We start from the raw sequence: 26,057 nt of genomic DNA on the forward strand, positions 1-26,057 counted from the left end.
GGAGGAGACCCATATATGTTGATGAGGAGATACAGCTGGGAATATTGGATGAACTTGCATATATAGACTCTTGAAATATGGTCATAAAAAATATAACTATTAAAAATATAGCTGTTACAAATATAGCCGTATAATCATTACAAATGTAGCCGTTATAAATATATGTTTCGTTATAAAATATTACTAAAATATAGGAGAGTGAAATATGAATAGTATGTTAAAGTGTGATGGATATGGAGAGGATTATTTTGGAGGGCGTTTTATGGAGATATGGAGGATATAATTTGGTTACTCTTGAAGATGCTCTTACTCTATTTTTTAAATGATTGTTGTTTCAAAACGCGTGAAGTCCAATTTTAAGAACTTTGATAATAAAATGTTTAGATTTGTTATACAAATGGCATTAGTATGTATTATTTTTTAATAAATTTTATTAACATAAGTTTAGTAAATAAATAGTGTCCTGGAGACTCTTGATGTCCAAAGGACAATTGAAAAAGAAAAGAAACGAAGCGAGTGTAGTTCTGATAACAAAAGTAAGCTTATTTTTGGCTCCAGCAAGGACGGATGTCTTGCTTGTAATAGAGATTATTCAAGAATGTTTCTTTTTTTTCATAAGCAGTCCTATATTTTTCCCGTGAAAAGTGCATAAGATTACATAAAGTTTCACCATTTCATTTTAACTGTGTGTCCGATCAAATTACTCATCTCTCATGTGAGTCCACTCCGGAAGCAATAATAAATCTTAAGACTCACGTGTCATGATAACGAGGATTAGTGACGCATTAGACGTTGATATATACTTCAAAGAAATGAATAATGGTTCACATAGCACGTCGCGTATGTAGTTCTTGCGCAAACTTGATCACATGCATGCGTTTGTAGTTCATTATGTACAAGCACGATGGATTTGTTTGGCGTGTAACCTCCGCGCGAAGATCGTTCGCCACCGCAAGTTCCCAGCTCTGCCATCTACTGACGTTCTTTGCTGGCATCGCTAGCCCATCGAGATCCTCTGTAGCTATAGCCACAGTAAAATGTATTATGTATGAGCCATTGATTTCACGGTGGATGCATCGAATCCGTATGCTACAGTGTCAATATAGTAAATATGACTAGTCAATGAATATGACTAGTTAATAAACACACTGTAGCACCAAACTCATTTTATTGTACAAATAGGGATCCTCTGTATTAATCTACGAACCAGATCCATCGCTAGCAGCTTGGCAGTAGCTGCAACGACATGGCATTTGTAAGAGCTCAAGCCCTCCTACCTCAGGTGCACTCGCGAGTCTCCCGAGTCTCCTTTTAATTTTTAAACATGAAAAAGAGAAAAGAAGAGGAGTAAGAAGAAGAAGAGAGAGCTCTCAACTTAGTGACCTGAATCCGCCACCGACGAGAGCTCTGTGGAGTCCTCTACGAGTTCCATTTCCGGTCCTTTTTCTTACGGCCGCAGGTCGCCAACTCATCGCTGTCGATAAAAGAAGGATAGGAACAAAGCTACGCAGTGTCATTCAAGCTGGCCAGGGACAAAGGTCAGTGATGCATGCAAAGCAGCAGAGGGCAGGTGGCGCGGCATGCCAAGCCGAGGGCAGCAGCAGGACAATGCGCCGCTCAGAGAAATGGCCCGGGTACTACTGCCACAGTCGCAACTCCCATGAATGGCCACTGCGCATCCATGTGAGGTCGCTGCAGAATCGCGTGGAACACAGTCATCCTTGCCGGAGTCATTCGAAAAGAAAATTGCGAGTTATCGTTGCATCAACTGCGTTCTTTTTCTTGCAAAATTTACGTGAAACACGTCATTCCCGAGCTCGCGCAGAACCAAAAAGGATAAAGGATGAACAGATGGGCCGGTTGGCTCAAGTCGATGACGGCTCGGATGAGCCCATTTATGGCCAGTGTTGAGAGGGGAGCATAATGGGCTGGGGGAGGTTTTTGGACATGGATTTCTGGGGTGTGGGCCAACTTACACCGGCTGATTATATGGGCCGGTAATTGGCAATATAGACTCTGTTTGGGTCAGCTCCAAATCTATACAGAATTTGAAATTTATACGATAAAATAAAATAATTTAAATATCTGTTTTTAACTTAAAATAAAAATAAAATATCTAAACCAAATAAACTTAATCTGTCCATAGCTAAAACTTCAAAAAAAAATTAAACTAGCGATGACTAGTTTTAAGAATTATTAGAGTTGTAGCTCTTCCAAACAAATCCAGGCAATGGCGAAAATCTCGCTAAAATTAGTAAATATTCTCCAATCAACTAGATTCCACTAGGCATGGAAAGGAAAATATTGAAGACACTTTTGGGAGATGTAGGAATCCAAATCTTTATGATTTAGTATAAATCTGTTTGGCAGAACTTTAGGTCTTATATTTATAGATTAAGATAAAGTAATTTAAGTTCCTATTTTAAACTAAAATGAAAATAAAATAACTCACCTAAACTCTCTCAATGTATCCATAGTTCTAGCTCATAAATTTAAGATAGAAATATTTAGCTTAAAAATTCTTAAAATTAAAGCTCTATCAAGTAAGATCTAAGTTTGAAGAAGTAAACCCCGAAACTGCTAGAGAAAAATCGAGCAGTTCTAAAGAGGAGGAGGTTGTTTTCTAAATGAACTCTGCTAACTACCTGCTAGATTGTTGTGGTTCCTTGTTTATCAGTGGTACCTCTATGTCGCTGAAGAGAACACTCATTTTGGCAAACTACTCAATACCTTATCTTTTAACGCTGGCTCAGATAAATAGATAACACAACACGCCATTTTCTAATTCATTCATTAACATGTTCACGTCTCAGCAGATTGGTGTTTCGCCATCCCTTCCCGGCCTCACCTTTTTCATCTTACTCTTCCTCAACGAACACAACATTGCACACTCGAGTCCTTTTCGTTCGTCAGCTGCCTTAGGCCACCTTGAACTTATGGACATGCACTTGTGATGCCACCTTCCTTCCCAACAACGTATGCAGTCGTCTCGCCCTCCTCGTCTCTTGCGAGCCAGCCTCTCCTTCGATCAATACCAATATCAGCACCACCTTGTCCAGATCTATCTGAATCTGGCTAACTCCAACGATTGAGCCCAATGGTTTCTATATTTGACTATAATTGTTAGCTTTTAGTTTGCGAGAAGTTGGGGATGCTCATCCTTAGCGACGTTCGTTATAATTTAGAATGTATTTAGTTAGAGAGATATTTTTATATAGAAGATAACCATCCAATTGTTTGAGATATTTTTATATGAAAGATAACCATCGGTGCATGTTGTCTTGAGCTTGATCGAGACACTGAAATCTTCTCTGTAAGAATTGTTCCGACATGTTAAACTTCTGAGCGCCGAATCATCTGGTGCATTGACCTTCAATCTTCAACATTTGGAACCTTCTCTGCAACAAATACTCCGATGCATACCATCCGGTGAGTACAACTCAGTGCGTTGGATCTTTTGGTGAGTTCAACTCCTTCTGTCCTGATGCAAAATGCTCTGGTGTTGATCAGTGTTGCGTGCTGGACCATTCAGTGAGGTATTTCTCACCATTTGTCAGAAATACTCTGATGTGTATATCTTGGGCATCATCGGACCTTTCAACGAGTGTTATCTTCTCTGATCCCTCCTGACAGAAATACTCCAACGTGTATAAATGACCTAACGTCGGACCTTTCGGTCTAATCAATTTTCCTAGAAATTCTCTAATTCACCTGATCTTTATCTATATTATGATGGCTTCTTCGTATACTTATATATATATGAGATCTACTAAAATATATATTTAACATTTATATTAATCTGTGACTTGTGTGGTAGCCATGAAGAGGACTGCTTCCATGCAGTAATTCGCTGCCCTCACGCCCTGGCCTTGAGGCAGGCGATGAGATCCTACTGGTATCTACCGGTGGAGGGTGATTTTCAGATGTCTGGTCCTGATTGGTTACTATTGTTCATTGATAAATACCCCCTTGAAGCCATAGCCAATTTTCTTATGCTCATTTGGAGGGTTTGGACTGTTCGCAATGATGTACTGAAAGCCAAGGGGAAAATTTTAATTGAAGGATCAGTGAGGTTCTTGAGGCGCTATATGGAATCACTGCTTCAAAGCAGACAACAGGACCATTCTCCAGATGTTAAGCGCAAAGCAGGCATGCTTGTGGAGAGTAGGAACACAGCTGCAAATGGGGTGCTACATCAAGACAAGAGATGGGTTCCTCCTAGCGACGGATATCTAAAAATTAATATTGATGGTGCGTTTGCTGATCAGACGGAGACAGCAGTGGTTGGGGTTGCTATTCGCGACCATAGGGGCCATCTGTTGCTTGCAGCAGGGAGGGTTCTCTTCCATTGCAGGGATGCGAAGGAGGCAGAAGCAGTTTCATGCCTAGAAGGGATTCGGCTGGCGGCCAGATGGCCGGACAAGACGATGATCCTCGAATCTGATTGCTTGTCAGTGGTGCGGAAACTCCAAGTAGACACTGCTGATTTGTCTGTGATGGCGTCTATTATCAATGATGTCCGGCGTGAAGCCCAACAGCTTCATGGAGTTGATTTTGTTAAAATAGGAAGGGAGCAAAATAGGGTAGCACATGAGCTTGCGCAAATAGCAATTAGGACAAGCAGTAGTCGAGTGTCTTTTTCGAATTTTCCTGAGAGCATTAGAGTCTTGGTTTGTAATGACATTACTTAAACTTTAAATAAAGCTCCCTTTTCGCAAAAAAAATTATTTATATTAATCACATTAACTATATTATTATTAATTATCAAAATCTCGTAAGATCGTTACACCTTGTGCACTGGCTGGCCCCGCAGCACCCAGCCACGCAGGTGTCCAGCAGCGCTCCTCCCATCCGGTCTCTATTCAAGACTGTGGAGATTGATTTTTTCCACATCTAAAAAATGACTTCGCATATTTATCATCTTAACATTAACTTTAATTATTTGCCTCAGAACAATGCTTTCTTAATTAGCTTGTCATTATTCCATTTTAATCTAATTTTCTTTTCTTTTCCTCTCCCATACCAACTAAAAAAACAAGATTGCCCCTGGCCTCATCTCAGGCCGAACCAAACCACTCCGTTCGATGAGATGTTAAGTGGGCTTTTCTTCAACAAGCCTCGCCTTTCTTCCATTCCATCGGTTGCCTGCTTCTTCCTCCCTTCTCTTGTGAACTTAGCTTCCCTCCACTCCCAGCTCAAAACAACAACTGCAAGCACAGACGGCAACCAAGCATTCCTCCCACTCCACTCCCCGTGCTCACCGAGAGCAGCACGAATGGCGAAGCTGGCGTCGCCCTCCAGATTTGCGCTCGACTTCCTGCGCCGCCTCCTCTGCGCGCACAATGCCGGCAATGACAGCGCCGGTGAGGGCGGCATCGCGCGGCGCGACAGGACGCCCGGCGCCGGAACCGGAACCGGAATCGGAGGCGAAGAGCCCCTGCATTGTGGCCAGGATGATGGGTCTAGACCGTGATGCCGGCGGAGGCGCCGCACGACCAGCCGCAGCCGCTGCGGCGGAGCCAATCCGCGAGCTCCTCGGAGGGGCGGCCACCGTTGTGCTCCGGGCCGACGCGCCACGGCGGCGGGCCATCCGGACGTCAGCGTCGCTGAAGGATCGGCCAGGGGCAATCTTGTCCTTTTAGTTGGTATGAGAGAGGAAAAGAAAAGAAAAGATTAAAATGGGATGATGGCAAGCTAATCAAGAAGATATTGTTCTCAGTGGTAAATAAACCAAGTCGATATTGAATGGCAAATTACCGCGGATCCAAATATAGTATTGAATGAGAAGCCATAAAAAAACCTTGCATTTAGACGGAATCCACGCCTTCCAAATCATCTTCTTGTAACCTGTTTTCGGTATGTCTGCAAATTGCGTTCGGTATCTACGCTTTGCAGTGTATTGTGTCCGTTTGTGGTTAAAGAAAAAAAACCCCCACGCCGAGGGCTAAAACACGCGAGGCGATTGGGACTCCGCGAGACGCGACGACGACGCGAATGATTGGGAGCGCGGGAGCGGCGGGTACTGGGGAGGCGAGCGCGAGGGCACGAGGCGATCTCTCCGGAGGTAGATGGCGACTAGCGGAAGCGGGCCGCGACATGATCCACGATCCTAGGAGACGGTACATCGCCCCCTCTACCTTCCTGGATTTTTGTTCACTTCCTGCGCCCGCGCTTGTCTCCGCTCGCTTGGATCTTGCCGGATTCCTCCACAATCATCCCCCGCCATAGGGCGGCTGTAGCTTCCTCATTCCATCGGTCCTTTTTTTCTGGTGCCTGCTGCAGGCTGCAGCGGTGCGCGGAGCGGCCGAGAAAGCGGGGTTGGGGTTACCATTTTCTGCGAAAGTTGGGGCAAAATTTGCGTCGAGTTGAACCGGTTGTGCCCCGGTCGAAGAATGCACAGTAGGATTGCGGCCTTGCGGGTTTCATGCGGCGTGTGTCATGCATAACCACCGTTGTCCAGCCAATTAATGTGCATTGCTCGCTGAGCTTTACTGGTCAGTAGGAAGCACCACATGTGGTTCACCTATAACATATCCTGCCCATTGTGGCGTTTATTATTATTGCGCATTTTATAAATTTGGTTATGCTGCAGATCATTGGGAGGACTACATTTTGTGTGATTTTGTCGCTAAGGTGTTTATTAGTTGGATCGAATAGTTATGACCTGATTCGTTGTGACCAGCACTGTAGTAAGCAGTCCTAAAAGGGTATGGTAAGTGCAATCCATTTCCAAAACTCCCTTAGTACTACATTGCTTTATTGCAGTGAAATTGTTATTGATCGGATGGCTCCCTCTCCTTCCCCTCCCTGCTCCCCCCTCCACGGCGCTCACCGCTACCCCATGCCGGAGCTGCCCCAAAGCCTGGTGGCCACCTCCACAACCGCGATCACTTCGGGGCTGTTGGGCACCACTCCCTCCCCAGCGCATGTGGCACGGGGAACCCCCTATCGATGGGTCGCCCTAAGGAGTTACGTTGGCGGGATGCTACTCCGACCTCGCCGGCATCTACACTTTCACGGTTGAGTACACAACTGTGTACTGACCGGGCGCGGCAACGGAGAACAACGTGCACACACCAGTAGGAGCATCACCATCCACGCCCATCAACCCTTTCCCAGGGAACCAGAGGGTGACGGCTAGTGGCATGCCATCACATGCGAGTTCACCGGGGGTGGAATTCGCCTCTCCACCAAGCATTCATGAGGAGCATCTTGATGCTGACTACAACACTACGCTCTGTTACCGCACCGTCGACAACATCCTCGGTCCGGTCACACCATGAGGGTAAGCACCGCAACAACTCGACCTCGACGAGCTTCACATATTGAGCGCCGAGGAACCAAGCACCCTCGCTGAAGCAGAGTTGCAACTGACGGAAGGCGATCAGGAGATTGACTCCATTGCTAACAACAAGAGTTGGAGCCTTATTGATCTCCTTGCAAATCACCGCGCGATCGGCCTGAGTGGGTGTAAAAACACGACTATAGTGGTGACAGTGCATTCGAGGAAAAAAAAGTACCACATTGCTTTCATACTTTGTTCAATATTGCATAATCTCCTTTTCTTGGACCTGGTGGTCAGCGGTACGAGTATTAACCTGCAGTGCATTCAATCCAAACTGGTATCCAAGTGTTGCCCTTATCTACAAAACTGCAGTCTCCTAGTGCTAACTGTTAGTAATCGCATGCCCTGACAAGAGGAATCAACTTGCAAACTTGAGGCCTTGAGGGGCCTGCTTTTGTTCCCTAAACTTTTGTAATAAGATTATAAAACTGAAACGATGTGAGAATATATGTAAATATGCAATGCAACAGAAAATCGATTTAGTTGATTTGGTTTAAATATCAAGTCCATGAAATCTGTTAGATTAAAATTCATTGGTTGAATATGAATGGAGCTGATACACACATTTGTAAAATTCATATGTACTGAATCTAGCTTCATGTTTAGCTCCCAGAAATATTGCAGACTAATTCTACACTGATAAGCTGCTGTCCCTGTGCTTATCGCTTGTTATGCTCGAGCTCATGCAAATTGAGTTCAGTTATGCTGTTCTTAAATTAGTGACACATGGCTGCAACGTTCGAGTTTGCTGTATTTGATTAACTTATGTTGCATGCCGTGATCTCGTATTAAGCTCAGTTCAAGTAGTTTGTAATAACTTCGTAACAGTCTCTTGAAAAACAAGGTCATGACAGGAAATAACTGTGATAGATGATATCGAAGTAGTATATTAGAGGATGGCGAAGGAGGCCTAGGTTTGGGGGGGGGGGGGGGGGGCAAATATGGCAGTATGGCATCCTTCTTATCAGTTGCCTGAAGATTAAACCACTCTCAAATAGCCTATAGATACTTCATGGTTTCTCTATGTTTCCAGTGAGATGCATTTGTCTAGTTCTGTTATTATATATGTAGGCCCTGCCATATTTTGTCTCCATGAAGTTATGGTTTATGGAACATTCCAGATCAGATATCTTAGCAACTGATCCGTTACTGTATTCTGATATTGGTGACGTGAAGAGTCAGTACATTTAAGGTATCTAACAAATACAAACACTGAAGTGGGTAACTGTAATTTCCAAACTGAAAAGTTTAAACCTGACATTTTCTGAGACTGCTGCGTTATTGGACTGTATTCGATCACACTTGTGCTCTTTGATGTTACTAGGATAACACTTCTCCAGTTTCTTGACTCACTGAATCTGGTCCTTTGTTACTGTAAGAATAATTCAATTAGTTTCTAATTGGAGGAAGCTAGTTTAACAGCGATATACCGTGATAGTGCTGTTCAAAATCGAGTATCTGCTATGCTGCAGTCAAAGCTATACATTATGATACAAGACATCTAAGCAAAGATAAAAGCAGAGCAGTAAAACTTAGAAGAAAAGGCTCTTAGATAGGGATCATCTAAGCTCGACTCCTAGCCTCGTCAGTCATGATACAATAATAATACGGTCCTTTCGACATCCCCACCTCTCACACAGTTATTGTGCAATAAGCATTCATTGCCAGTCTTGTTTACCTCTTCTTATATAGGTTCCATTTGAGACCGCTTATGGACGATTCTTGGCCAAAAAAAGCGGCGAGCGGTCCCAACGGGCCTTCTCTGTGGTTTTTGGGGCAAGCACTTCTCCCATGCGCACATGACTGACCTGGAATGCAAAAGCGAAGCCACAACCGCTTGCTATGTAAGCCAGACGCTGGAAATGAAAATACCCTTATAGTTACCCGAATTTACCTGCAAATGCCACCACTATACCTCTCATCCCCCTCCACCCGAAAGTTCAGTCGTCAAACCACTCCTCGCTCTCGAATCGAGCCGTTCGCCTCACTGTACGCCTCTCCCCCAATCGACGTTGTTCCCTTCCTGGTTGCCTCGCTGCCATAGCACCGGCACCCTTTGCCCTCGGTGCCGCGAGACGTCCCCTCCCGTCCTATTGACGAGGCTCCGGATCTGGTGCGGCCAAATGGACTCGCCCCCATCATTTCGTTCGTGCTACCACGAGAAGGCCCCTCTCGTCGCTGGCGATCCGGTCGCCCCCCCCCCCCAATCCATCGTGCAACCTAAGGATCCGGTGCGGCAAATCGTCTCGGGTTGGTCGCGATCTGTTTTCCCGCGTCACCGCAACAATGGGGTTTTGTGCTATTTTGATCTCCCTCCATCTTTTCAGCTATTCTCTTAGGCCAACTCCAACAGAATCCCCAAATCTGCAAAGGTCTATTGTAGCACGGAAAAATTCACTATCCAGTGCTACAGTGCACTACAGTGTTACGGAGAGAGTATAGTTCTGTAAATTTGCTGGGTTACTGTAAATTTGCGGAGAGAGCAGTGCTGTAGACAGAGACTGACAGTGGGTCCAGAGGGAGGAAAAAAGTAGTAGGAGGTAAGAAATAGGGTAGCTGTTGGAGATGAAAAAATAAGGGATACTGTAATAGTGATAGGGGATGCTGTAATAGTGTTTTTGAGGATGAAAATTTGAGGTAGCTGCTGGAGATGGCCTTATGCCCCGGGAGTTTAGCTCCGCTCAGCTTCATTGTCATGGCCATTGAGGTAGCTCCGGCTGGGTTGAGCTCTCCGGCCGTGCGTGCCTCTGCGACACGTGAGTACGTTGAGCTTTGTTTGGTTGTCTCTGGTTGTGCGTGCCTCCGCGCCACGCGAGCATGTCGAGCTGTGTTTAGTTGTCTCCGGCTGTCGTGACGTTGAGTCATCAATCATCGGCATGCGGTCTCTGTGTGTGTGTCGCCGTCATTCGCCGGCGTGCGGCTCCTCTGCGTGTGTCGCCGTCTTGTCGATTTTGTGCTCGCCGGCGTGCGGTTTCTTCTGCGCTTGCCGCTGTCGTTCGCCAGTGTGCGGTTCTTCGGCAGGAGCTGCCGTTGTTTTCCGGTGTGTGGTATCTCTACGTGTGCCACCATTTGTTGATTTGTGTTCATCGGCTTGTCCGCTGCTAGCCGTGCGTGATCTTGTTGTGGTGCACTGGGCTTGCGTTCTTTTGCCTCGCCATCATGCAAGCACGCGTGTACGCCGCTGGTGAGTCACTCTGTTCAGTCGCCATCATGATGGCGTGCCTTTGGCTCATGTGCTGCCACCGGTGCAAACGTTCACCAGCCGATATGTCTGTCATCGTGTCTCTGATTTCTGGTCAGCCAGTTGTTCATTGCGGCTGATCCATCTCTCATCTACCACCATTAGCATGTTGAGATCCATATGCTCGGCTGGTTTGCGCGCTTGCTGCCGGGTTGGTGGCTGATAGCAGGATGGAGAATGTTTGGCCACTTCTTTGTTGGCTATCTGTCGATGGTCACTTTGTGTGATTGTCTTAATGCCTATTTTTGTGGTTCAATCCGTGATATTGGTAATTGCCTCCTTGCACGGCTGCTAGTTGTGGATGGCCATGTATCCTGGTTGGCTATTGCATATACCCCGTTGTTGATGCTTGCTGAGGTTGTCAGTGTAATGGCTTGAACTCTAATGAGCAGGTGGACTTGTTGTCTGATCAATGGTGATGACCAGGGCTAGACGAAAAGCTCGAAGCTCGCGAGCTAGCTCAGCTCGTGTCTGGCTCGGCTCGGTTCGGTTCGGCTCGGCTCGTTCCAAAATCTAACGAGCTGAGCCAGAGTTTTAACTCGTTTAGATAACGAGCCAGCTTGCGAGCCAAATGAGCCAGGGCCATCGTCTGCACTATATCACTCTCTTTCACTGTGATCATCAGTTTGCTCATTGGTCATCTTCATCTTTGATAAAGAGGCTCCTCGTCAGCCTACTTGGCTTTCTATTGGTCAACTCCTCGTTATGATGCAACTCTTAACTTTTTTCTTCTCCCATCGATCATTCCTTCAGGCTTTGCATGCATAGACAAATGTGTAGGGAACATTGTTTCATATATTTTTTTAGGAATGTTTTGTTCCAGTAGCAGAACATATATAGGTAGATATGTCTGCTGCTGTGTAGCATGTGGATTTGAAAAATATTCAGAAAAGATTTAGCTTACAACAATCATACCCCTAGTTAAACCATAAAAAGAAATACTATACTTATAGATGTTATTGTTATTGTTATTGTTGTATGATTTTATCAATACATTTTTCAGTGGATGTTTATATTTTTTTCATTCTAGTAACGAGCTGCTCCCTTCAAAAAAAAAAGTAACATATGATTTTATCGATGCATTTTTCAGTGGATGTTTATATTCTTTTCATTCTAGTAATGGGCTACTCTCTAAAAAAAAGTAACGAGCTGCTCACGAGCCAAAAGAGCCGAGCTGAGCTAGCTTTTCTGCTATTATATTAAACGAGCTAAACGAGTTGAGCCCAAACGAGTCGAGTTGGCTCGTTATCCAGCCCTAGTGATGGCTGCTGTTTTGATTGTGGCTTGTGGCCTATTATCTGAATTGACCGCATCTTTCTATGATCTCTTGGACATGTGGCCACCTGGTCTCATAAGCTCTGTTGCGCCTATTGTCGGTGGGATATTGTTGTGCCAAATTTGTATCATGTTGTCCTGTTATGTAATAATATGACTTTGTTTCATCAATGTGTAATGAATTTATTCGTATTGGATGGTCTTATTTTCATATGTGTGAATTGGATGGTTATTTTCACATGTGTTGGACTTGGTGGTAATCCTGTTATTGTTGGACTTAGTGGTAATTAACTTTGCTATTGTCGTACTTTAATTTTATATGAAATTATTCATATTATAATGTTCTCATGTTTAAATGCAAAAATTAAATGAAAATAATGTCATACGAGTATTCACATGCCAGACGAGTTCATACGAGATGTATAACAGTCATTAAACACCGAGGACAAATAATCTCCCTAAAAAAATCAGGGTTGCCAAACAGCTAGCTTTTCTAGCCAGCTGATTCTCCATGCAACAACTTCTCAGAAAAGCCAGCTTATCATAATAGCTCCTTAGAAAAAAGTTGTCCTACACTGAGCCATAATTGCAGTACAACAACAACATAGCCTTTGTCCCAAGAAAGTTGAGATAGAATAGAGATGAAACCCAAAAGATCCAACTAAAAAGATGGTGATAAAACAATAATGATAATAAATGTACTAGTAACAGTAAAAAAAATAAAAGTAATAACGGTACAAAGAGACTGACGTATAAGTTATGGTTCTGTCACGTGTATTGCTAATTTCCACACGTTTCTATCTATGGATAGTTCTTTGGGGATATTCTATTCCTCCAAGTCTCTCTTTACAGACTCCTCTCATGTTAGATTTGATCGACCATTGCATCTCTTCACATTATCAGCATGTCTCAGTATCCCGCTATGCACATGTGACTCTGGAGGCCTCTGTTGGATATGTTCAAACCATCTCAATCAATATTGGATAGGTTTTTCTTCAATTGGCGCTACCTCTACCCTATCACGCATATCATTATTTCAGATCCGATCCTTTCTTGTATGGCCACGAATCCATTGCAGCATACACATCTCTGCTACACCTAACTGCTGGATATGTCGCCTTTTAGTTGGCCAACATTCGGCACCATACAACATCATGAATCGAGTCGTCGTCCTACAAAACTTACCTTTCAGATTTTGTGGCATCCTATTGCCACAGAGGATGCCAGAAGCTTGACGACATTTCATTCACCCAGCTTTGATTCTATGACTAACATCTTCATTGATATCACCATCCTTCTGTAGCATCGATCCCAAATATCGGAAGTCTTACATAATTGCAGTAATTTACCAATTATTTTCCTTAGGCAAACTATGGCATATTGATGAGTTGGTATCAGACTTCAAAGATATATCTGCTTCATTTACCTTTTGTACTCTATATATCTGGACTGTTCTTACTCTTTAAATGGCTTCTTGTTCCATTAGCCTATTCATAAAATGCTTACAGGGGTAGAGTTTAGTTTTGACCTATTCTTTCCTCATCCTGTTCATGTCAGATAATTTCAAGGCGAAAATGCCCTTGTGCTGATGGAACCTACCATGAGAAGAAGGATCAGAGAAAACGAGCTACGCAATAATTAACCTGCTCATCATTTTTAATAGGCCTACCGTACCAGCCCACCAATCTCTGTTATACTTGTGGTATTACACTTTAAGATCAGAGGAGCAGAGTCACGTGAAGGGCATGTGATGGCTTGGATTCTTGGGTGAATGGCATGATGCCATGATCATAGTGCCCGCTCTTGCATCTGAAACGACAGATATGGATCACATTCCCATGTTGGTATGTTTCTTTTTGGCCTGTGACAAGTTATACACCTATTAATTTTGCAAGCTGTTGGTCAATCAACCTTTTTGTTCCAGAAAAAATGATTTATGCGGCCTACGACAAAAATGCAACCTATGACTGATAAACATTATTCTTTTCATTGTGCAAGAGGCATTCATTGCCAGTCTTTTGTTTGCCTGTTCTTACATATTCTTGTGCATTTGTTCTTTTCATGTCATTGACTGAATATGTCGGGCAAGGCAGGATCTATGCTTAGGAACTTGGAAGCATGTATTAAAAAACTCTCTGATCTGTATATCCATGCGTTAGAATTTCATAATGATCATTAGATCAATATCCTGCTTCTGGTGTAGAAACCTTCATAGACGAAGTTCACAAATGAGTTTATTATGTTAATTAATAGAACTACTAAGATGTACATCAATGTTGTGATTTCGTTAGCTGAATGAGAAATTTATCGCTGTAGTTTCATGTAGAGACTCTGATGTGCATGCATGCAGCTCGTGTATCGTGGCCAGATAGGATATCATATCACAACTTTTTAATCAAACGGAGAAAGCGACACTGATGCTTAAAGAACGTTTGAATGTATTAAGAAATAAAATGGCCAATTCATTAAATTAGTAGCTTTACGAAAAATATGTCAGCCTTAAACTTCAGTGGCTGTTGCTTAGGATCTGTGATATGCTTATGTTGCACGTAAATATATCAGAGATCCGGAGAAAATATGAACAGGAATCTCAACTGGATAAATACGGGTATTGGTAATTGTGTTCGTTTTAAGGGGACTACAAAAGGAACCAACAGGATTAGGTGTGATGTTACTGAGTTTTATGTTCTAAGATTCATAAAACTGGTTACCTAATGCTTTGCCGAACACTTCTTTTTCTCCCTGACCTTGTTCGGTTCCAGTGCCATACTATGCATGCATAAGGCTGATGTCTTGATTGTTAAACAAGAATTTTATTTGGATTACCATTTTCCTTTGTTAGTCATTAGTCTCATGGCATTCACACCATTTTCTGCTTCACTTTGCATATGAAGATTGATATAATTTTAATCTGACTTATGTGATTGCTTAATGCAACATGTATGTATTTGCTAATTAGTTCCATCTACATCTGAATCCAACAAAAATAGAAAATCAATGTTTGATTGAATTGGCACTGAGACATATATTTTTGAGGTAGGTAGAAGTGATGGATTTATATGTTACACTAGTAAATATAATGTTTTGTGCAAATTCATCATATTGTGCCACTGCCACACTGAGACATAATCCCTCCGATTGCAATTGTATGTCGTTTTAGACTTGTGCATAAGGATTAAGAAAATAGATCAAATGGCTTTGTTGCTCTTTATTTATTCTGCATTGGAAAAGTTAACTCATTCATTTGTGAGAGTGATGGCATTTATTAAACAAGGGCAAGAAGGGAACAAAAGAGAAAAAAATGCTAGAAGTTCAAGAAATGATTTATATTTAGAGAATAGTTGAGGAGGCTAAAACAACCTACATTTGCAATCAGAGGGAGTATTTTTTTTTTGAGGTAAGTAGAAGTGATGGATTTATATGTAACACCAGTAAATATAATGTTCTGTGCGAATTCATCAAATTGTGCCACTGCCACATACCGATATATTGATTAAAGATGAAAATCTTTTAGCAAGTAGAATTAGCCATAGTATCAAATAAGCTTGGTTTTGATCATATTGCTATTTGAGTGATCATTAGACTAATTATTCTATTAGCCTAGCGGTGCATCACCTTGAGCGTTAAAATAGGACACAAGACAATAAGTTATTGGATAACTATTGGGAGTTCTGCGAACTGAGCAGTAACTCAGTTGGTTAGTGCCTCTAGTAGAGAGGATGGCCACCCAAGGCGCACCGGTTTATGGGTACCTCTCTGAGAAACTGATTTCAGTGAGTTTCCTAGCATACAGGGTTCGGTACTCCCCTACTTTAAATTTAAAAAAAATGCCCGGAGGAGTCTCTCCTCATGGTCGAGAAAAAACTTCTGGGAGTTCTAATGACTACCAGCCATTTAAGCGGACACAACTGTTGGCTTGCATTTGCTACCTTATCGGACCATGAAGATTGGTAGAATTGGATGGACAGAAAACTATAATGTGCAAGATATGTAACTTCAGCATTTAGTTATTTACGTTTCTTCAAATCTTGAATATCTAAATTTATGTGTTGTGATATGTGCTCAATCCAGATTGGACCATGTTGTTGGGTCATGCCCTACTGGAAGTTTTGGTAATAAAAAACTTGTACCGATCTTGCTTTGCTCCCTGCACAATGCATGCCAGTGGATGCAGCTAACTTTTTTATAAGAGCATTGAATTCATTTGTCAATTGACATAAACGTGGAGAAGCAACTGGCTTGCTATGAGGGCAGTGAAAGCTGTAAGGACTCCAATCATCAGGAAGCAGCTTAGCGCGCTGCTGCTGTCTACTACTCCCCGACAGATTGGCATAATTCAAGGGTGCCAAGGGCCACAAGAGTATGGTACTTAGTGCCCCAAGTTAATCAAATAAAACAGAAAACAAACATGCTACTTGATGAGGGATTAGAGTAGCACAATGGTCATGGATCTGAGAGAATTTACTTGGGACCTGTAATGCTAGTTAACTAAGTAAATTTGGGGTCTTCGAGGTCTCCCTTGGTATGTCTATGAGCTGGAATGCATGGGGGAGCGTAAACTCCAAGCATATCAAATATCATGCTTATCGTATCTTTAGAGGGTTGGGAGAAGGTTTTGTTTGTGTGTCCCTGTGATCTGTTTTATGTGGCGATATTGGAATTAGGGGGAAGCTTGGGGGTTGTTTGTTTTCGTTAAAAATACGGCGTTCCACACCCCGATCACAGCTGTACACTTGTACAGACGTTCGTGGGACGGCTGTCGTAGGTACAGTTTGTTAACAGATGGGAAGCTTTATGGAGGATCTGCTGTGCCATGTGACGGTAGACCCTCTGGATCCTGTCATTTGGTCTGTGCCGGAAGGTACGTTGAGGTTTTATATGTATTCTCTGTCACTTGTTCAATGTTTTTTGCTTCCAAATTGGGTCTGTGTTGGTGGTAGAACAAGTGCTGCAGTATACAATGGTGGACCGTTACATTAATTTGTTCCGTTGCCCTGCATGTGCTGTGTTATGTTTCCGTACCAGTGCCTCATTTTTATTCGAATCCTTGCTGCTTCTTGTTGGTTAGTGTTTTTATTTTCTGGATGATCCTAGCTGTTTTTTTTTTTCCTTTTTGCCAATCAGTTTCTCCAGGATAGCTACACCCTGTAGGTGCTGCAGGGAAATGACAATAGAACATAAGTTAGCCCTGCTACTAGCTGAGAAGAAATTTGTGAGCTCTACTCAAATCTCCTAAAGCAAACGTGGCGTATCGCCTTGGCATCTTAAAACAACAGTGGTATTTATTTATTTTTTTTAAAAAATAAGTAGCCATGCAGCAAGATTAAATACAAGCAAGTTATTGAACTCTCAAAGCTAATGTCACTTTTTTAGTGTTACTCATGTTAATTTATCATTCTGAGAGTTTGACTTGAATATTTTTGAGTGGTTTGCTGCTGTTTCTGGGACTTCCAGTATTGCTGAATCAGCGAATTGACAAGCATATCTGGTCTATTGTTGCTCATTTGTTTTTGAGTAATATTATACGTTACACAAGTACATAATGGTCTTTATAGTAGATGAGTGGCTGCACTGGATGGATTAATAACAGACCCTCCATTATACAAAACCTTTCCACATGAATATCTGTACTGTGTCCATTTGTTTTTTAGTTGGCCTGACTTAAAAAGGCAACACGGTACCATTTTAGTACTAGTAGACACTTTTTGTAAGGACAAAGTTTTGTTTCATCACTTGGAGGTTTTGTGTAAATACAATTGCATGACCTTCTTTGTGCACCCTTTAGTTTTTTTTAAATGCAATATCATTAATACACATGTTTCCTGATTAAGTTGTTACTTTATATAGTACTGTATAAATGCCAGTATATGAGTACCATCTGTTTTTATCACATGGAGGGTGATCTGAATCTGTTACTTTGCATTAGCTGGGAATTCCAATACTATAATATAATCTAATGTTGATTTACTCGAGATTAAAGATCCTGCAATCTTTGTTTTGCGGTATAAAAATGTGACACGAAGATTAAATATCTTTTTCCGGTGAGCTACCCAAGAATGCAGAATTTTTTTTTGTTTTCTTTCAGATTGATTGGTGCAAGGACAGAAGGTTCCTGGAGATACACCTAGTTGACTAGCAGAGAAGAGGTGGAGATTATTGGTGAGATAAACAGGCAGCTGTGGATTGCCCCTAGGAGGGGAACCGGATTGCACAAATTAACAAACAAAAAGGACTGCAGTATAGAAAGGACAAGAGATGATTCCCTGGTATTAAGATTTCCACTTGTCCCATCCCCCCTTACTTTCCCTCCCTTTTCTGCTCGCAATATCCATTTTGAATTCATATCATCCTGCAACATGCACCCAACATTCCAACCATCCTAAAGCTCAAATCCATTGTTCTTATCATTTGCTACTTCAAAGTAGTCCTCTCTGCATGCTTCAATCACATGAATGATGAGTCCGAGAAAAGAAAGCTAGCCTGGTATGATCATTGCATGAAGAAATCTAATCTTGTACACTAGTGTATACTTTTGCAGCATGCCGTGAATATGCATCACGCAGAAGGATCGTTAACACATGTTAGTGCGGTCCCATGCAGTCCCATGTTTTGCACCATGCTGTGCAACGGTCCTAACCCTCATAGAGAAGCTAAAAATACCTCCCCCCTGAAAACTCGCCTATAAGTTGCTAAATTGTTTACATTTCACGCCTTTTCATGCTGCCATCGTGATGGTAAAGGTGTTTCTAGGCCCTCAGATTTTGATAAGCATGTCGCCTCTGAGTAGTGGAGGACCCTATGCTCAGTTGTGTGGTATGCAATTGGGCTTAGCCCTAACCCTATTCGTGAAAACAATCAGCATGGTCTAACCCATTGCTTGTTTATTTTAATCGCAAAGGTAATTATGCAGTGTGTTGGGGTCACATGCTCTTTAGCATGCCAATTTCCTCACTTCTTTATGTCACATTGCTAGGATAGGGAAGAAGAATGCACTCACTGGTATGGACGGCAAGGAAGGATGCCCTCTGGCACATGCCTTCCGTTATGGGGACCAGAAACACATGGGAGCTACAAATCTAGAGCTCCCCTCCGAGAGGAACAAGGGTGTGGGCCCCCTTGGAGATCTCTAAGATGAGAGCTTTCTTGCCCATAACATCACCATTCCCCTCCCCTGGCCCAAATTCCGTAATAAATTACATGTTTACAACATAAAAGTTATAGTTACCTAGTCGAAGGATGCAGCGCATCAGTATCTCCTGTTTTCACCTATGTTAATTTATACTAGTGTTTTATTTTTTCTCTTTGGTTGTGTGTATTTTGGTTATGCAGAAGCGAGTAGTGTTCTCAGTGCGATTGTATCACCGTGATGTAATGTAATTGACTGAGTTTAATAAAATCTTCTTTTATCGAAAAATAAAAGTTATAGTTCAAACTTGTAGCACGTTAACTTTCAGTTTTGTTTTTTGGAGTTGGGTGGCTGCGGTTTCCGCTTGCTACAACATTAAAGTGATAGTAAATTTTTTCATGGAAAATTAGAAAAAAAGATGATCATTTCTGGATTCTCAGATATCATTGTCTGATTTTTTAGCGTTTCTGAAAAGGAAAAGGACGGCCAGAATGGTTCGACAGCCCAAAAGGAGTTTTGCAATATCTTGTGGGGAAGAATGAGCAATGGGGGGTTGGATGCTGTGCATCCATGAATTTTCCTTTTACCCAATTGAACATGGCTTTGGGAAGAAGAGAAAGGTATTTGATGGAGGCAACTCCCTCAGGTGGGGAGAAGAGCCTGCGCTCCACCTGACCAGTGCAGAGGCTGCTCTGTCTATGCCTTTGCCTTTTTTCACGAATGAGGTAAAAAGGAGCTGTGCACTCGAAACTTTGATGCTGGCAACCTATATGTACCGGCATCATGCTACCACTTGCCTGTGAAAACTGAGATGCAGGAATAGTCCACTGGGGTATAAGAAAATCCTGCTGTACAAATACACTGAGCAGTGCTCTTTTTCTGCTGATCAATGATTGGAGTTCTAGACATATGGTATGTACTTTAGATTTCCATTACCCCTAGACGGCGGATGTATGTACTAACTTGATTTCTGCAGCTTGTGACCCTGATTCTTCAACACAAGTAGCATGCTCCAGCAAACCACAGCCGTATCAGTTTACCGAGCAGCATACCCGTATATCTAATTCTGTAGATGCAAGACATTCCCCTGTGCAAGACAACTGTACCTGTATGGAAGCCGGCAGTTGTTTAATCCCGTTAAAACCGGTAAGCAGGTGAGCAGAGCGAAGTTCTTGTGCCCCATGAAGTGAATCTAGCTGTACTTTGCATGATCCAGATCCAAAACTAAATATGAATCATTTTTGCAGATCCCAAGAGCAGCCTGCCTTGCCTGTCCGAAGTACTCACTGGTCACTGCTCCCCCCACAACCACTGGAGTGAGTGGAGTCGCGCTCTCGATGCGCTGTGGCAGTGCTGTGCCGACCAGCGCAGTCTGACAGGGGAGATGAACAGTCGCAGGGCCGAACGCCGCCACCACCACCACAGGGCCCCAACTCCTCGCCGCGGTCCGATGCGGCAGCGCCTTACGGGGAGGAGGAGAGCCTCATCGGCCGCTACAGTTCTGGTCCTCGGTCGGCCCGCGGCCGCCCTTGGCAGTGACAGCTTGGCCGGCCGGGCACCGTACATGCCCTGGGCGCCAACACATTCATGCCTTGCAGAGAGGTGCAACGAATTGAAGATGATGATGGAGTGGTGCTGGCTGAGCAGAGCAGGTGCGATTCGTACGCTGTCGCTGTGATCAGTTTGGTTATCCACTCCATCTGATCTCCTGCTTTCTTGGCTGCCGCATTTACTCCCGGCTGTGGCACACCGTTTGTTCCCTTTTGCAAGGCACTCTTCAATAGGGAATAGCCAACACCCAGCAGTGCAGTGCCCATCTCTTCCTTTAATGGCTTCTGGTCTGCATTGCAAGAGGACCACACAGAGAGAACAATGACAGAGAAGTAAACGGACGCACCGATCTTAACATCATGCATGCATCTCCCATACACTTCGATTCTCTTTTTCCTTTTCCCTTGTGACCTTTTCCTTCATGTATCAGAAACAAACAGAACACGACATGTGTACAATTTGCAATCTTTCATACACCAAAACCGAGCAAAACGCCACCCAACAAGGAAAGAAATCATCAACCCAAAGGACAGATAAATTGGGGAGACACAGTTCACGCCTTCTACACTGCTACTTACTTCTCTACTGATAAGTAGCTGCTGGGCTCTTCAGCAGGATATATGTTAGTACACTTCAGGGGGTGCTTCTCCTAGTCAATCTCTGGTGGTAGCTTGCTTCTATGATCTCTGCTGTCGAGGACAAAGCAGCACATCCTGAGCCAGAGAGGGTCATCTGGTCATTCTGCCAGGCGCAATTGACCCTGACAATGTTAGTGAGTTCATCTTCTGTCAGATGCCGCCGCCTGATCGGACGGATTAGATGAGCGGGATCGGAAGATCACGGGCGCCCCGTATTGCGGGTGGAGCAGCATCAGGACCGTCGGTGCGTGGAGGTAGTTGGGCGACAGCCGGAACTCGAACCGCTGGAGGATGATGGCCACTGTGAGCTTGGCCTCTAGGAGCGCCAGGTTCTGGCCAATGCACATCCTCGCGCCCAGCCCGAACGGAATGAACGCCGTTGGGTGCTTGGCCGCCCGCGCCACGCCGTCCGCGAACCGCGCCGGGTTGAACTGCGTGGCGTCCGGCCCCCACAGCCGCGTGTCGTGGTGCACGGCCATGATCGGGATCAGCAGTTCCGTGTCGCGAGGGATCAGGCACCCGCCGAGCTCCACGTCGGTTTTGGCTCTCCGCACTGTTGCCACCGCCGGCGGGTACAGCCGCAGCGTCTCATTCAGGATCATCCCGACCTGCCAGTGGAACCAGCACGCGTCAGCTCACCGGACGTTAGTTTGGAATGATCGGAGAGTTCAGCCAGGGGCCATGAGCTTACGGTCTTGAGCTTGGCAAGCTGCTCGCGGGAGGGGATGTCGTGCGCGCCGCAGACGTCGAGGACCTCCTGCCGGGCGCGCTCCTGCCACTCGGGGTGCATGGCGAGCACGACAGTGGTCCATGTCAGGAGGTTCGACGTCGTCTGCTTCCCGGCGAAGAAGAACGTCTTGCACTCCTCCACTATGTCATTCACGGTTATGGAGCTCACCGGCTGCAACCTCTTGCCGCCGTTGGTGCTCGCGTTGATCATGAGGCCTAGGAGGTCCTTGGCGCACCCGTCGAGCTTCTCGTCGTCCGCTGCTTCCTGTCGCCGGCCAATGAGCGTCGCCAGGTTCTTTCTAATCTCCTTGTCCAGCTTCCACGAGCTCGTGTTCTTCTTGGTCGGTAAGAACCTGTGCAAACACACACACAACCATGTCATTTCGTTGCATAATTAGATTAGAGACCAAACAAAAAACAAACTGTAGGTACAATTTTGGCGTCATATTAGTTGACTAATCACCTGTATCCAGGGATGAAGACCTTGCGGAATGCCTCGGAGGCGAAGGCCATGAGCTGAGTCTGGAGCTTGAAGACGGCCTTACCGTCCTCGTAGCTCCGGCCGAATGCCGTGCGGGTGATGGCGTCCTCCGTGACCACCTGGAACCACTCGGACACGTCGATCTCGACCTCACCGGACGCCGCCGCGGCCATGTCGTGCCACTTCTCCACCATGTCCACCACCGTTTTCCCGACGAATGGCAGCAGCAACTGCATTGCATCATCACCACAATTCACCACGTGGTCCGACGACGCCAAGAACAGAGTTTACCAACAAGACACTGACTGACGAACCTTGAGGTTCTCCATGTGGAAGGCGGGCGTGAGCACCTTGCGGTGGTGCGCCCACTTCTCGCCGCGCAGGCTGACGAGCCCCTCGCCCTCGAGCTGCCGCACCATGGGGTGCGACTCGTAGCGGTCAAAGTGCTCGGCGCGAGACAGCAGGATCTCCCGGATGAGGTCGGGGTCGGCGACGGCGAGCCGCGGCGTCGGGCCGAACCATATCAGGAACGTGGAACCTGTGGCGAGAGGCAAACAGGGACCGTGAGCGGGGCAAGCAGACGAGGCGCCCAATGATTAGCCAGGGATGCCATGTTACATCACATCAGCATCAACCACCAGCCAAGGAGGCCGGGCCGGCAGGACAGGGCAAGGCAAGATGCTTGCGATGCAGACGCACAACATACGATACGCAGAGCAGGTACAATACCCTGTACTGCACTCACCGCATTTCACACTACCCTGCCGCATTACAGCGACACAGTCGCGAGGATCACAACACGACACGAGCAGAGCAGGTGGTGGCAGTGGCACCGGCGTGGCGACGGATGGGCCGGAGGAGGCGGCTGGAGACAAGTCGCGGCCGCGGGCGCTGGTGCGGCGCGGCGGCCGCAGGCCATACGGGAGTAAATGAGACGGAGACGGGGCAATGCGATGGTGGCGGACGGGACGGGGCGGGCTTGGCGGGGAGCAGAAAGGGACTCAAGTAGAGGGCCGCGGAGGACGGGGCGGCAAGTAGGAAATAGACCCTGGCTACCTAACCGGGTTGCAGCCGGGGGACAGCGAAAACGAGAGACAACTACGGCAAACCACTCCGACAGACCCAGGCAGCTCGACATGCCACTAAATGCATGTCACCCAAAGGCGGCAGCATCCTGGGAACAAGAAGCATAGTGCAACCGCAACTTGCTGCCGATGCTGCTGCTCATGTTCTTGGTCTTGTTCTTAACCATGCTGTTAATCGACTCTCCTTCCTCTCTGTTTTCTTTCTTTTCTTCTCGGAGATAGTAATTAAAAGAGATGGAAAGAAGGTTGCCGGAGGCAGGAAGGAGCAGAGCGAGGATGTGCTGCGAGTAACTGGAGAAACAGAGCCTGGACTCTGTCACGACTCACGAATGTAGACACAGAGGAGGGGCAAGAACGCACTCGACGCGATGGACACAAACACGGGGCAACGAACCATGGAAAGGTGGCGCTCGTACCGTAGATTTTCTTCCAGTGGTGGTAGAAGGCGAGGACGCGCGGGAGCACGTTGTGGGAGCGGTAGGGGCGCGGCATTGGCTTGGCGGAGGCGGCCACCATGAGCGCCACCATCTCGCGGACGCAGCCGACGAAGAAGCGGTAGCGGGGGCCCCTGATCCCCTGGCGCGCGAAGTGCTCCTCCACCCGCCGCGGCCGCCACCACAGCACCTCCATCAGCTTCACCGCCACGTAGGCCGCGCACGCCCACGCCGCCGCCGCGGCCGTCCATCCCCAGCCCATCGCCCGCGCCTCGCGTCAGGGGGGAGGAGAAGATGACTACAGAGGCGCAGGCGCGCGTTTCTTGCGTGTTTGCTGTACTGTACTCGGCCAAGCCAAGAGCGTGCGTGAGGTGGCAGAGGGAGAGGAGACGGGAGACGTGGTTAGGAGAGAGCGAGGATGATTTATATAGGGGGCGTCGGCTTGGCCACCGGATCAGCGGTGTGTCATGTGTAGGATTAGTTGTAGCGTGGCAAGATTTCGTTAGGGACATCAATAATGTTAGGTACTTATAAAAGAAAGTGTTTTATATAAAAAAAATATAATTTAACACTAATATAAATAATGGTGCTTAAATAAGCATATTATCTTTCTTCTAAGTATAGTTAAAAAAACCAATTTTTTATATATAAGCACCTACTCTAAATAATACTCCCTCTAGTTGCAAATGTAGGTCATTTTAGCCTCCTCAACTATTCTCTAAATATAAGTTATTCTCGAACTTTTATGCTTTTTTTCTTTTTCTATCTCGCTCTTGTTTAATAAATATTACTACTCTCACAAATAAATAAGTTATCTTTTCTAATATAGAATAAATAAAGAGTAACAAGATCATTTAATATATTTTCTTAATTGTTATGCACAAATCTAAACGATCTACGTTTACACTCGGATGGAATAATTATTTTATATGCTCTAAGATGGTAACGTAAAAGTGAGGGGAGGGATAGGAGGGGTACCATAGTAAATAATAATGAAATGGAGGTGAGGGGACAGAGCCAAGAGAGAGGTGCGGAGCGAGAGCATGCCGGCGCCATTGGGGCTGCCGTCGCCGGGATTAATGGGGTCAACCCAAATTGGCAACTTTGTTTTGTTTTGGCCTTCCTCACTCTCTCTCTCTTCCTCTGTCTCGTGGGCCCCGCTGCGCCTTGTAACGTGCCAGTGCTGTTCCACTCTTGTCGCTGCACACCAGGCCCCATAGCACTCTGCTCTGAAGCCGCCGCATGGCTTCCGCCCTGGTACGCACTGCACATACTCTGCTCTTTTGTACCATCATCTCTGTTTCAAAATACTTAGCAATGTTAACTTTACTATTTAACTATGACTGATAATAAATTTTAATATACTTTGTCAAGTAAAATGAAACGATATTGTTAAATTTAACATCCAATGAACTTTATAAATAGTATATACTTAGCGCTATTTGTATACGTATTTGATTAAAATTTATGATCAAAGTTTAAATAGTAAATTTAATAGTGTTAATTATAAATATTACATGCTTATGACTATTTGTATACTAGTACTATCAGGCAGTGTATCTGTGTATGTATGTACAGCTTTATCCTCTGCTCTGTTGTGACAGTTATGGGCTTGTGTCTGTCAGCTGATATTCAGGAGTAACCGCTCTTCTCTCTCCTCTTTGGTTGCCTGGTGAAGGGTGATGGGCAGTTTGTTACGTGAGTGACCCTTTTTACAGTGGTTTTGGCTTGGCATGCTTTGATGATTGATGAGATCTCTTGGGTTGCAGGGAAACGTAAAAACATATGATTTATTTTGATTGTTTATTTCTTCTATCTAATATATATTTATCTTTTAATTCTACTTATATATCCTATGATTTTTTATCTATCTTTTTGGCATAAATCTGAACGTAAATAGATGATCTTGAGTAGTCTCTACGAATACACGTGAAAAATTCCCTTGGGATGTTATATGTGGATCCATCTTCCTGTTGTATCAGCTATGGTTCCGGTTCTACCTTTTGGGGTGGAGGAGGAGGGGAAAAGGTTGTGTGGCATGTGGACCCCGTGAGCCTGAGCTCAGAAGAGACAAGGGCACCTAAAATCTTTTCCTTTAGGTGTAGGATCATTTGATTTTGTAGGGGACAAGAAAAGGTGATTGCAGGGAAAT

The 26,057-nt window shown here is 44.8% G+C and overlaps 1 protein-coding gene and 1 long non-coding RNA gene across 4 annotated transcripts; one reads left to right on the top strand and one right to left on the bottom strand.

The window, feature by feature from the left end:
* The first annotated feature begins 5,923 nt into the window (after nt 1-5,923).
* LOC133897540 (uncharacterized) lies at nt 5,924-20,972 on the top strand. Of its 3 annotated transcripts, XR_009905925.1 has the most exons (6): nt 5,924-6,119; nt 13,419-13,705; nt 17,947-18,127; nt 19,450-19,899; nt 19,964-20,141; nt 20,235-20,972. It is a non-coding gene; the product is annotated as an uncharacterized LOC133897540 (long non-coding RNA). The 3 variants fall into 3 exon arrangements; XR_009905924.1 differs by having other exon boundaries at nt 19,450-20,141; XR_009905926.1 differs by having other exon boundaries at nt 13,419-16,722; nt 19,450-20,141; nt 20,235-20,955.
* Nucleotides 20,973-21,001: 29 nt separating this feature from the next.
* Nucleotides 21,002-24,288, bottom strand: LOC133897530 (cytochrome P450 734A6-like). Its single transcript, XM_062338294.1, has 5 exons — nt 23,888-24,288; nt 22,701-22,924; nt 22,369-22,616; nt 21,868-22,258; nt 21,002-21,784 (listed from the first exon to the last, which is right to left on the bottom strand). The coding sequence occupies exons 1-5, from the start codon at nt 24,165-24,167 to the stop codon at nt 21,317-21,319; spliced, it is 1,611 nt and encodes a 536-aa protein (XP_062194278.1). The 5' UTR covers nt 24,168-24,288; the 3' UTR covers nt 21,002-21,316.
* Nucleotides 24,289-26,057: the final 1,769 nt, after the last annotated feature.

The sequence above is a fragment of the Phragmites australis genome, chromosome 2 (assembly GCF_958298935.1).
Source record: "Phragmites australis chromosome 2, lpPhrAust1.1, whole genome shotgun sequence".
Classification (NCBI taxonomy): domain Eukaryota; kingdom Viridiplantae; phylum Streptophyta; class Magnoliopsida; order Poales; family Poaceae; genus Phragmites; species Phragmites australis.